This window comes from Haliotis asinina, chromosome 14, assembly GCF_037392515.1.
Source record: "Haliotis asinina isolate JCU_RB_2024 chromosome 14, JCU_Hal_asi_v2, whole genome shotgun sequence".
Lineage (NCBI taxonomy): Eukaryota > Metazoa > Mollusca > Gastropoda > Lepetellida > Haliotidae > Haliotis > Haliotis asinina.
This window is the reverse complement of record NC_090293.1, coordinates 21,781,875-21,795,100: the sequence shown is the minus strand read 5'-3', so window position 1 is coordinate 21,795,100 and position 13,226 is coordinate 21,781,875. Positions and strand designations below refer to the sequence as shown.

At 37.6% G+C, this 13,226-nt stretch overlaps 2 protein-coding genes across 2 annotated transcripts in view; both read right to left on the bottom strand.

The window, feature by feature from the left end:
- Positions 1 to 753, bottom strand: part of LOC137261620 (sulfotransferase 1B1-like) — a 44,549-nt gene extending 43,796 nt beyond the window's left edge. Inside the window, exon 1 of the mRNA XM_067799400.1 lies at positions 541 to 753. The gene's annotated coding sequence lies outside the window, so the exon portion shown is untranslated. The remainder of the gene's footprint in view (positions 1 to 540) is intronic.
- Positions 754 to 4,852: 4,099 nt separating this feature from the next.
- Positions 4,853 to 11,942, bottom strand: LOC137261621 (sulfotransferase 1B1-like). The gene is made up of 6 exons (XM_067799401.1): positions 11,811 to 11,942; positions 10,338 to 10,536; positions 9,289 to 9,609; positions 8,977 to 9,080; positions 8,181 to 8,343; positions 4,853 to 5,500 (listed from the first exon to the last, which is right to left on the bottom strand). The coding sequence occupies exons 1-6, from the start codon at positions 11,835 to 11,837 to the stop codon at positions 5,382 to 5,384; spliced, it is 933 nt and encodes a 310-aa protein (XP_067655502.1). The 5' UTR covers positions 11,838 to 11,942; the 3' UTR covers positions 4,853 to 5,381.
- Positions 11,943 to 13,226: the final 1,284 nt, after the last annotated feature.

Below are 13,226 nucleotides of genomic sequence, written 5' to 3'. Positions count from 1 at the left end.
AGTGAGTTTAGTTTTACGCCGCTTTTAGCAACATTCGAGTAGTATCACGCCAAGGAACACCCGAAATGGGTTTAACACATTGTACCCAATCTATCCATGTGAGAACTCAAACCAGGGTCTTCGGCGTGACCGGTCACTAGACTATCCGATTTTCGAATAGAGCAGCTATCGTTGCTGAATTGAGAGTAGGACTCTCTGTCGAAATATTCAACAGTCTAATTTCTCATCCGTTAAATGATTTCACAATGTTATATTTCTGGATAATATTATCAGTTACTGTTTTACATATAATTGAAATGTACTAGGCACATGATAGCCCATATAATCATGGAGTTCCACTGAATAACCACCTGTACTTGGTAGCATACATCCAGACCATATGGCTCCTGTGTCATTAAGCCGACACATAATCACTGCCTAGAACAAGTAGACCTTACATCGAAATGTTACAGTCACACCCCGGGCTAGAAGTATTACAATATCATTTATCCATGGTTACCCTGAGTATATACAGTGGAAGCTGTCTAAACCGGTACTCACTGGGACTGAAGAAATAGTCTGGTTTCGACAGCGTGTTGGATTGTAGAGCTGGTGATAAATGTACAATCCACGGTTGGAACTGAGATTTTATGCTGGTGTTGACAACTTGACGGATTGGACAGATGCCGGTTTTGACAGCTTCCACTGTACATACATGTGTAGTCTGCCTTCAGTACACGCAATTGTCTTGTGTAGGCGAAATATACTCTGTGTGCCCCAGACAGAAGTTGGGACCTAAGTAGGTCACATCGCTGATGAAAAACCCTCAAATCCTTGACACTCTCGTTACGTACAACCCAGGTTACGTCGACACGACCTAACTATTTCCCTTCATTTTTTTCTGTTCGATTTATGTGCATGTGTATTATGGGATTCAGGAAGTAGTGAAGAGTAACTGTGACAGCATAAAACCAAATATAGATACATGGTCGCACCAGACAAGGCCTTGGATGAATTGAAATGACTTAGAAATGTAAACATTGACTTAGAAACGTAAACATTGACTTAGAAACGTATAATAGAAGGAAATAGGGTATGCTGGTATAAACCGAGAGAGCTGTCGGGGTCAGAATGACCTAACCCTTCTTTGCACTTGTTTGTAATCACACGTCCTTGTGTAGAAAGATGAGTACTTCGACCTTGGGAGAATCTGTGGGGAAATCATGCGTGGAGTGAGTGAACGTTACATCAGCAATACTGCAGCCATATGGTGACGAGAAATATTGCAGATACACAATAAACACATGTAGTTAAAGAACCAGTCATCGACGGACTGTAGCATAACTAGAGTTAAAACTAGCTAGCATTTGTATTTAAAAGTAAACAAGAAACTATGTTAGATAATACCATGAAAAATCGGCTATTGATCACAGAAACTGAAGGTAGATCACCACACTAAGGGCCATTGCGACCGTCGGTGCCTTCTTACATGCATGGATCCTAGCTGGGTTAACAGCATACCTTCAGCTGCTGGCGATTGCAGGCAAGTGTTGCCACAAATTAAAATAACAACAATAATGCTATAATTAAATAAGTGGAAGATTAAATTTGACTTTGAATGTTTGGGGACCGTGTCAGGAGGAAAACAATTTTACGGTACTTTAACCTCCTTTGAACATACTGCCATTAGCCATATTAATTGCTAATTCATCTGCCAGGAATGCAAAACATCTACATCACAATGTAACAGTTAGTTTCAATTTCTTTTAAATATTCAATAATTGAATAATACTTAACAATTCTAATAAGATCCATAACTGTGCACTGAAATGTTTCTCCCTTTGTGATGGAAAAATGAATACAATGAAGCAGGACATGCTTGACTGTGATTCTCTCATCACTGGGGTTTCTGGAGGATCCTCACCTTTCAATAAATAGTCATGAATATACCGGTTATGGCCTATGCGACATCATCGCATGATTACTTCTTCCAGTCTAGACTGACCCATGTACGTGTAACCGATAGTTGGTGTCATTTCATGTAATATATTCTATACCTACTTGAGTATCCCAATTCTTTTTCATTAGATCACCGATATAAAATCTAATGACAGCTTTGTAATCAGAGTATGGAATAAGTTGTGTCACAGACTTGTTGAGTGTTGCCATGGCAGCAGAGTCCGCCATTGTGTTGCGAGAGAGTCCAAAGTGGCTTGGCAACCAACAGAGGTCGATGTCGCATTGGCCAGTAACAAGATCATTATATAACTCAGTTATTTCTGTTAATAGTGAATGTTTAGAAGAGCGATTTTTATAGCCTGAAGGCAAGAACGAGAATAAAATAAAATAGCACTAAACTGAACTAAACAACACAGTTTGTATATTTTACAGAATAGCGAGAATACTAAACGCTGTCTTAGTTAGAGTTGATCTTCTTTTTCCAAGCTGTAACATAATTAGCATTGTGTGTTAAACTTTAAGATTACATGCATGGCCCGTCCCAACTCTATAATTCGTCAGTGTCGATATGCGCTCGTCTCTATTGCCAGGTTTACTTGATAAGCGTTTTGTGCTAATCATTAAGGCAACAGGTCCGGAGAGAAAAGGAAGTAATTACTCCATGATAACACACTGTTAGAAAGTATTATCTGAAAGAATGTCTAGTTTGATTGATGTTGTATCATCTGAGTTGTGTATTATTATTGTGTATTTCTCAGTTGTGTATTATGTATCATGTGTGTCATGTTTTCCGATGTAATATGAAGTGTCCTCACTTCCGTGTAATCTGTGCAATTGTTTATTGTGCGGTATATTGTCAGAAAGGTTCATGTAATTATTAATTCGCATGCTTTTCATATGTATGAGTTGTATAAGCTTGAAATATTGTTAATGGTTTATTAAATAATGACAAGAAATGCACCGAATAAAGACTGGTCACTAATCGAAGCTTTTCTTGGTTAGTGGACGATGTTGCGGTCACACGCTAATTCCCCGACAATACATTCTTGGTATTACATTTATCCTAGACCGCACATATACCCAAAAAGGTTACTATTAGGTCAAGTTTATTACAGAATGATGACTACATATATAGTTGACTTAGGGTGCCACGTGTTTTTGATACAGTGCTGGAGTATCAATCACACAAGCGAGTGTGAATATTTTAGCACAGTTCGCTTTTTATAACCTTGTGCGCGTTACTGACTGTGTGCCCCCTAAGGTGCAAGGGGCATGCGTACTATTCCATGACCTGCATTCCATGACCTGGGCACAACAATGAACATGTCTATAGTATATATTAAAACCGAGGTTTCAGACACAGTCATAGCGAGTGATTTGCCGATATTTTGCATTATTGATCACCCGTTGAATATGTCACTTTAATAAATGTACAATGTTATTACACACTGTGTGTAATAACATCGGGTGCCGCCGGGACTTTTTGCGATTGATCACATGACAAAAGTAACGTGATCAAAACAAAATGTCGGCTCTTATTCACAACATTTTCTCAAAGATATCTGAGATATTATTTTGCTGATGGAGTGTGAGTCATAAATATAATGCTGAACGACGATCCGTGTAATATCCTATTTATGAGACGAGTGAATAGTCGCGTTTCATAAAACTGGTATCACACGGGACTCTTTTTAGTAATCACTGTCATTTCAGCTCATGTTTCTATGTACACTCCACACAAATAACTTTGAATGGAATGAATTCTCTGCAATGTTTCATGTCTTTTGTGGCGACTGACACGAATCAATACTCAGCATTTTCTAGCTGAGGTCAAATTAGTTTTATATCGTTAGAAGTCATGATCCTCAGCGCATGAAGTGCATCCATATTCAGAAAGTCATGTGTTTGTATGTCTCTGTGTCAGTTTGAGACACCTTTTGGGTGATAAGTCTTCAATGTCCCTCGCTAATATCTGGACAAAATGTTGACGCTATGTTCACTCAATCATTTTTGCAAACATTCCGCCCGTGAATGTCCAGGGTAGAAATAGCTCTTCACCAACCCATGCGATTGTGCTCGCGACTAACGGGATCGGGTGGTTAGGCTCGTTGACGGATGTCATCAGTTCCCAGTTGCGCTGTTCGATGCTCATGCTGTTGATCACTGCATTGTCTGGTCCAGACTCGATTGTTTACAGTCCATCCCCATATAGCTTGAATATTGCTGAATGTGGCCTAAAACGAAACTCACTCACTTGCAAATTTTTCATCTCACCTTTTAACTGGGTTGATAACATGTAAAATCACGTGTATGTCTTGCATGGACTATTACCAAACAAGCATCCTGAACATAAGTTACAGGCAGGTCATGGAAAACGTCCTAAATCAACGATTATGTCATGTGTCCAGTTCGCATCATATCCGTAGGGTTTCAAAAGATCTACCTAAAACATATTCTGACGTTTTCGGTCATACACATACACAAAGTGTTGACAAATATGAATTTCTATGAACAAACCTGCATCTCCGCAAAATGCATTTGCTGATCGTTGATGACTTTTGAAGGATCCTTACGGATAGTCCTGTCTTTAGGTATGCGTGAGAGGCATCCTACTTTTCTTACTTGTATTTCATTTTCACTTTATCACATGTAAAACCAGAGTTGCTGGTGTACAATTATTATTGAATGTTTGTTGGGCAATTTGTTTTCATTAAAAAGGATCCCGTGGCAGAAGTGTTTTGTCTGATTTGATTGGGCTTGAGAGAAATGATGATCTGTGTCATGCAATCGCAGTAAAGTGTAGCTTCGCAAGGTCGAAAACTGACAAGGACAAGTATTGTATGAAAGTTGATGGAAACAAAACCGTTTTGTACAGGAAAGGTATTATAACAAGACAAAACAAGTCCAAAGTAAATACTTTCAGACATAATGTAATTCTGGAAAAAACGATGTAGTCAGTTAGATTCTTGAATAATACAAAAGCCATTGAACTGTATCTATGCCATGCGTTACTGTGTATTATCTTGTTGACAAAGAGAAAGAAATTATTTCTAAGCCAGAATGTATTCCACTAACAATGCTTTCACTAAAGCAATGGTTAACTAAACAGAACACCTACTAACAATCTAAGTTACGAATCTACACTACCAATCTTTATAATATACCTATTCACATAAGAATTTCCTCAGAATTCAGTAAATAAATCACTGTCCTTTAAAAATAAGAAATGAGGATGAACAGTAGTTTAACGATGCTTCATTGTTCTGACATTGGTTAATATAGAAAAAAAGGGAAAAATAGTTCCATTTGAAAAAAAAAATTGACAGATAATTTACTGAAGGCTATAAGGGTCTGCACATGTTTGAAACTGCCGGCCCGACACAATAACAACCAGCGTTGGGCCTACGGGTCGCCGGTTATTTCGAACGCTGATATGACATTTTTCATGCGTTTCGACCGTACAGATTGTAGAATCTCGAGCCGGCCATTTTTTCTTCATACACTTGATAGTAGTCGTCCAACATTTGGTCAGTGAAATAGTTCTTCCAATCGCCAACGATACCTGACAATCAATAATAATCAACATTTCAAAATTTAATGAACGTTTGCATACAGATAATAACGTTAATATAACGAATAAAGAACAAATACAGGCAAAATGTTGAGAATCACAGTACACGTGTCAGCAAAACATATATTAACACATATATTGCAGAGATGCAAGCAGACGGGAGATTACTTACGTCCACCACAACTATTTTGCATTTTTATTTTTCCCCCTTCAAATCAGTAGACACAAATGCACAAAATACATAATGTGACAGTGCAAGTACACAATAGGACATAAGTTCATATGGGTAGACACTCACTCACTCACTCATATGGGTAGATGTTGTACATACTGGAAATATTTCAGTAGTGGTGACCATTTTTGGTCAAATTGTAATATTTTATTATTCATATTAGTAGTAAACTTTTCAGTCTTGAAAATATCACCTAGTATTTTCAGAAATGTAGCCAGTCATAACTAGGTGTTTTAATACTTGATCCATAGATGTATTTTTTACAGCAAGAAGTAAATGGTTCATTAGGTCAGTATTATTTCCGCCAATTAAGACTTTATTTTGTCAGGGTAAATTTTTCTGTTGTTTTCTCTTCGATATATTCTTTGAGTTTCAGACAGAATATTTTCAAACATTCACATTCACAATAAATGTGTATCAAATTTTCGGAAAACTAAGTTACAAGATGAGCGAAGTTCATCATCAACTAATTTCATTTTCAGTAATTCTTTTTTCTTTGTATATCAAATATTATGAATACATTTAAATTGAAAGTCAACCAATTTCTTATATTTTGGACATCTTCTATAATTGTTGAAAATGTTCAAAATGTATCAAAGAGTAGTTGCCATTTTTTCTCATGTAGAAGTCGAGTTTTCAGTACTTATAAGTTTATCATAGAAATATCTGGATCTGTTTGGAGCTGAAAGTAAACCTATCAGTGATATGCTAAGATAATGATTATGAACAATCAGCAGAGTATTTCTAATAGTATCTTTCCATTTTCGTGGTATATTTGATAGAACCAGATAATAATCAAGAACCGTATCTTTGATTTTGTATGCTTTCCTAAGTTCATTAAATGAAAATACCTTGATCATTACACAATACTTTGTGAATACCTTGGAGATACCAATGTTTTATAATAAAGTTACTGTCTTGGAATTGATGGTTGAACCATAAGGGTTCGGATAAGATTTGATCAATATCTGTAAAATCACTTTTATGTTTTCTATAAAATATTCCCCATGCCGCCAACATATCTTTACAACAGGGATTCATTATATTCACATAATGTTCAATATTGACTCCAAGCAGAAGTATATCCTTGAATGGAAAGGTACAAGAGCTAGTATTTTAGATAGTTATTTAATACTCACAGTTTTAATGAGTTTATGAATACATTAACATTAACCATTCTGAGTCCCCCTTCCTCATATTTTCTAATAAGTGTTTATCTTATCCCTCTTATCATTCCAGATGAATATATAAAATATGTCGTTTAATATATAAATGAATTCCTTTGGAGGATTTGGGAGTGAAGTGAATATATGCACCACTGATGAGAGTGCTAAAGTTTTAACAGCAGTTATTTTCCCTGTTAATGTCAAATTTCTTTTCCTCCAATTCCCTAAAGTTGTATTAATAATTTCTAGTAATTTTTGTATTAATAAACCAAAGGTTGTTCAAGTCAGGGTTAAGCTGTGTCAATCAAGTTTAAGATCCTGCATAACATCATGTTACTACCTGCCGGAGGTTTCAAATGATATATTCCCGTGCTTCAAATACTCAACAACACCCGGACATTGCCCAAGACATGATGTTAATCGACATTGTAAAACAAAAGTAAACCAAAGGGGGTTTACTGTCTGCACTCGTTTACATCGAGTAGGGGTACAGCAGTGAAGTGTCATCAGCTGGCCGTTTCAGCTGGTTCCCATGGTAGCATCTGGAGTTGCTCATTTGTGACGTCATTCTAACTTTACAGTATCATTATTCCTAAAATTTCTGCCACTAAAAGAAATATGTAAGGAGAGACCGGGTTGCCTAGTCTACAACCCCTTTCATTGTGAAAACAATTGAGATAAATGACCATTTTGTATAACACATGATGCAGGATTACTGATAAATATTTTGATCCATTTTTCCATATTGGGTCCAAAGCCAAACTTTCCTATTGTTGGAATAATAAATTGTTTAGAGACAGTGTCAAAAGCTTTTTGAAAGTCGATAAGTAACAACAGTCCCTTTTCAGCTTGGAATTTTTTATAACAGTCTAATGCTCTCACTAATACTCTTTCCAGGGGTCAACCCTGTCAGAGTTTCATAAATGACAGTATTCAAAGTTTTCTTTTGTAATTCGATATGCTATATGTGTGCTGCGTGTTATATACACAGAAATCAGTAGGGAAATTGGACGCCAGATTTTTAACAACTGTCTGTTTTTGTTAGTTTTTGGAATGCATGTGATGACGCCCTTGTTAATTGTTGGCCTTGGCCTTGGACTTTGATCAACTGAAAACTGATCTCGTTTTAGCTGGATTGAATATCACCTGACGTGTGTAGTTTTCAAACAGCTTTTATGGGCAGTCATGTTTCACATGAAACAATAATTACTCTACTTTCACTGGCAGGCATTTCATTCTTCTGGAACATGTCAGACGAAATGAAGCTATTTACCTTTTCGATATAGCACGTTTTTCCCATGAACTTGAAAAGAGTATTTGTCTTTATCTTTTCTCATGTGAGAAATGTGACATTTGTCGGCAATCGCTTGACACAAGTCATCATTTCTTGGCAGACCTAGGAAGTCAGAGAGTCTTTGCACAGCCACCAGGGGATTCTACTGACAAAGAAAAATAGTTGTACTTGGTTATCACGTTCAACACCTTCATCATTCAAAACAACTAGTAAACAATCAGTTTTTTTTATAAGCTTCGACTTTACTGCGTCACTTTACGCTTTCATTCCACATGAGGGTGACATACATACTTGTCCACTCACAGAAAGATGAAGGAGGACACCACTCTTAATTTCTTTTTTATGCTATTATTAGTAGGTAACACGTCTTAGCCTTTAAACAAAAGAGGAGGATGTTAATTAAAAAATGGAAAGTAAAAATCGATTAACAGATTCAGTTTTGTTCTGGAATTTACAACTCCAATTCATAATAAGTACAACAATAAGAACAATAGTGATTTGGTAATCTGATAACTTGTATCAAAACGTCGCAGTCACGAAATGAAAATTGTCATCGACAAACTTGGGTCAATATTGTACACCCTAACTTCTAAATTGCCAGTCGACAAGATACAAGCTTAACACACATACTAATGGTTTTATACCAATGACAGAGACCAACGATTTCAGTTAACCTTTAATCCCATCAAATATGCATAACTTTTTTTCAATTCCACGAGTGCGACGTTTCGTTACGGAGGCACAAGGCTAACACACATTTAACTGCTTTACCCACCTTTAAAGTTTCTTCATAAATATTCAAATAAACAGGAATGTCGGGATTCTTTTTGAGAAACTCTTCAGCATCGAGCCAGTGATGAAATAGACCATCGACTTCAACTGAAACCAGACAGTAGCACTTCAGCTTCAGTAACCCAGTCTGGATGTGTACAACATAAAGCAGTAATAAAGTATATTCGCTCAATTATGGTGTAGCTAATTAACACGGTTTCTTTCAAACAAAGTGAATGCTTTGTACTTGGAATTTTCTCGAACTTTTTCTGATGTAAAAAGGATTAGCGTACACTCATATAACTATTTAGCGCACCTTTTCCTTCCAAAAACAGGTACCAAAATCCCTCGAAAGAACACTCGCATTCGGAAACCTTCAGATCGATATAGGCGTGATAGACAGACACAGCAACGTCTCTCGGGTCTCTAAGATTGTAGATAACCTTGCACTTCTTTTCCTTCATCGCCAGTGGTGCATCCGACAACCGGAAGTGGGTATTGACAAGTCGTGGAGAAGGTAGTTTACTCAAACGCTCGTCATCCACAAACTCTAATTGTTGCTTCCCCTTGAATTGCTGAATGGTTTCAGCCTTGCCTCCCAAGAGCATATTCACCATTTCGAATACCCAGTGAGTTCCTGTGAATGGATCATTATTTAATCTCTAAAGCATTTATTCAGAAAAGTGTAGAACATATATATTATGCCATGTGTATGTGTACTTATCATGTACAGTGACAGTACTGATGGTGACGATATAGGCGCCAACATGCAGTAATTTGGTCAGCGCGGATCAATGCCTCATAATTAGTTATTCGGAGAATACCACAAAATGAACTAACATTAGGTTATTTGAACAGCCGTCATGGCGGAATAGGCTACACCATTTCAAAAATGGTGAATGATTACTTCTACGAAAAGAACTATCTGACATTTTAAATTAACTATTTCGTGCAACAAGAGGACAACGTCCATTGGTATCTATCGATGGAAATGATAACTGCCATTCAATACAGTGATGTGCTTTCCCAAGATTACCATTACTAATATGAATACTAAAGATAAAAGATATCCCAGCTTTGCAATCCTCGTGTCTACTTCCTCTACAACTAATAAACATTTTTTCTGTTATTCTATTTTTGACACCGGTTCTGTTTTTATATATTATCTTCCAGTTTTGACAAGTGTGAATACAGATTTTATCGCATTCCAGCTACCCAATAAGGCATGTTTGCAGACTCTGAGTTTCACTGTACCAAATTGGGAGAACACATGACTTCTCTGACATCGGATGTACCTGTGGACATGTTTTTAATATTGTTACTATCGGATATAATGGTTATAGTAGAAAAAGTTTTACAGATTACCTGTTCTCGGAAAGGCACAGAGGAATATATCATCAGGCCTCATAGAAACGTTCTCTATTTGTTCAAGAATTGACGGTGCATATGCTGGAATGTAGTGGCGGCCCCTAAACACCATGTACTTGATGGTCTTGCCAAACTTGTCCGTTTCCATCTTGATGTCCATTTCACCCTCGTCAACATTGTGCGCTTGTCCTTCAATCTGAAATAGACACACAAGAAAACTTCCAATTCTAATTTGAATTTGGTGCAAATACCTGTATAGCGGGGAGCAAACAATTGCGAACTCACACATTTTGTGGTCACAATTTGCAAGTGCAAGTTCCGTCTCAGACTTAATATCCATTTCGTACTCGTCGACATTGTTCACTTTATGCCATCTGAAATAACACCAGAGAACTATTAGTTACTATTTCAAATCAGAAAACATATTCGATTCCAACGTATTGCTCATGGAAAGTCATTGCTCCTGACACAATTTGAATTCACAATTTGCCAGGGCTTGGTCAGTCTGGATAGTTGCTTTAATGTGTTACTCTTCTTGATGTGGTGGAAAACGTCCCGTTCATTGTAGTGAAGATCTCCATATATTGTTATCCTTCCTTAACTGTACAGTCGTATTTCTGTGTGAACATCGCAGACTGATCTTGTAATTCATTCACTCATTTAGCTGTAAATATCGTTTACGCAACGCCAGGATTTGCTGAAAGTCAGTGACTTGACACTGTGGTTACAATTCAAGCAGATAGGGGGCAAAACAAAATGAGTCATTTTCATGGTCTTTGAAACTCGGGTGGTGAGGTAGTCCAGTGGCTAGGGTTCTATTTACCACATGTGCCGCACATTGCGTGAAACCAATTGTGAGTGTACCCTGCAGTGGTATTGCTGGAATATTGCTAAAAGTGATTTTAAACTCGAAGTGCCTACTTATTCACACATTCATTGAACTCAATGTCATCTCGTAAAAGGTACACCGGGGAAGCAAAGGAATGCTGCCCAGGCTGGACGTCATGCCAAGAAGACAGACGTATTTCGTCAAAGCGTAACTGAATAGAACCAAGATGCCAAATATACAGCTCTACACAAGCAGTTGGAGTCATTGATTGGTGGTGTCGCACGCCACGTTATACAGCTCGGACATTTGACAATACGCTCACTTCTGCTTCCATTGTACCACCAGGCATGCTTAAAATGGTGACCATCTGGACAGCACTGGCGGTAATCAATAGTTCAACAAGCATCCTGAAAGACGTTTTGAAGACGCTTGCATTTCATTGTTTCTTCAGTTTTGAGCAACACCAAGACAATCTAGGATAATCTCACTTACTTCAGAACACATCGATCAGACGAGTTTTCAAATATCAGAACTCTCCACATGAATCACTGTTATTTGGTGTAGCCAATGTACAAATTACTGTTCTTTGAATATCATTTCATTTCAGTCCTGCCCTGCTGGACACTGAAAACGTTACTCACGGTAAGAATGTGCTGTGATGTAGCCATCCTCTGTTATATTATGCAAGCAAATAACATATACTTCTTGATGCACTGACGCACTCTGCAGTAGACTGATACAAGCAATGTTGAACATTCCCTGACCTTGGATATACTCCACAGTTACACGTGTACACGTGACCTTCACCGTGATAATACAAGGAAATAAAGCATACTCGTATTAGATTCAACGAGATTCCTCGTTATACAACAATGAAACGTACCCAGCTCCTTTATATTTGAACTTATCTGTAGGGTTACTCCATTGTCCGGTGTGTGCACGCAAAACACCTTTTGGGTGAACATGTGTCAAATATAATTACATTTGGCAATATTCTTCGTTATAACTACAAGCGTCACACTCTCCAGCAACACTCCCACCGCCCCAGCTGGTCAAGAGAAATGTGTTCGTGATAATTTAAATTTCTTAATCAATTAGTGCTTCATTGCACAAAAGGCCATAGGCCCATATACAAAATAGTTACATGTATATGTCAGTATAGAGATATGCATGGGTTGAACAGAAATATAATTATTCAATTAACAGAGCAAAGTTTGTCTTCCTTTGTTGACCTCCAGTCGGAATCGATTATTCAATCATTTTAGGAAGCTGGCGAAAAGAGATAAAAAAAACAACATTTTTCGTTTGCATTTAATTTTACCTGCATGGTAACAGAGTTGAAGGCTGCACCTTTATTCCAGCTGCCTGAAAAATAACCCGATATTGTGCAGATGTAGTACGCAATGGAATCATAAAGATGCAGGGGGTGATCACTGATTCGTCTTCAGTTACATTATTTGGTTAGAAATATTGTTATAGGGTAAAATTGTACCCGTTAGACAGGAAACGTTTCACAAATCTGTTTTCGTCATAGAATCAGTGCTATTGCTGCTTTGTAATAAACTAAGGGTTAAAGAACAGGATAAATGTCAGTAACATATGACCCTGTTAAAGTAGTAATTAAACGGATATTGATGTCCGATCACGAGGCACGACAGGAGACCACGGAATGATGTAACTTTAAATGAATCGGAGGTATTTTATCTGGTCAAGTGACAAGGGTGGAACAAACTCGAACACCTTAGAAAGATGGGGTAGCACTAGAAAATGCTGCGGGTAGCAAAGTCAGCAGAACGTTCGCATTGCAATCGATCAGTTCCATATTTGGTAAAAATCTTGCCCCATCCTGTCTAGGCCACGTCGCAATGAAGAGAGGGAGCACAGTAATGTGAATACAGAATCTCCTGTTGAGTTATTCATTGTATGCCAGAATGCCAGTACATGAATGCAATGTTTCAGTTAGGAGTCCCGGTCGTCAGGTCTCTCATTCCAAGGCGCAACAGACTCGGGCGGATCAAGCGAGTGTGTAACTTGAACTTACATCACCCATGACAATG

Bases quoted from the DNA above. Each gene is read 5' to 3' on its own strand.
- LOC137261621 (XM_067799401.1), bottom strand. From the start codon at position 11,837: ATGGCTACATCACAGCACATTCTTACC. The intron at 10,537-11,810 runs GTGAGTAACGTT...TGTCTATTTCAG, and splicing joins CATCACAGCACATTCTTACC to ATTGAAGGACAAGCGCACAA. The intron at 8,344-8,976 runs GTGGGTAAAGCA...CTTTGTCAGTAG, and splicing joins TTTATGAAGAAACTTTAAAG to AATCCCCTGGTGGCTGTGCA.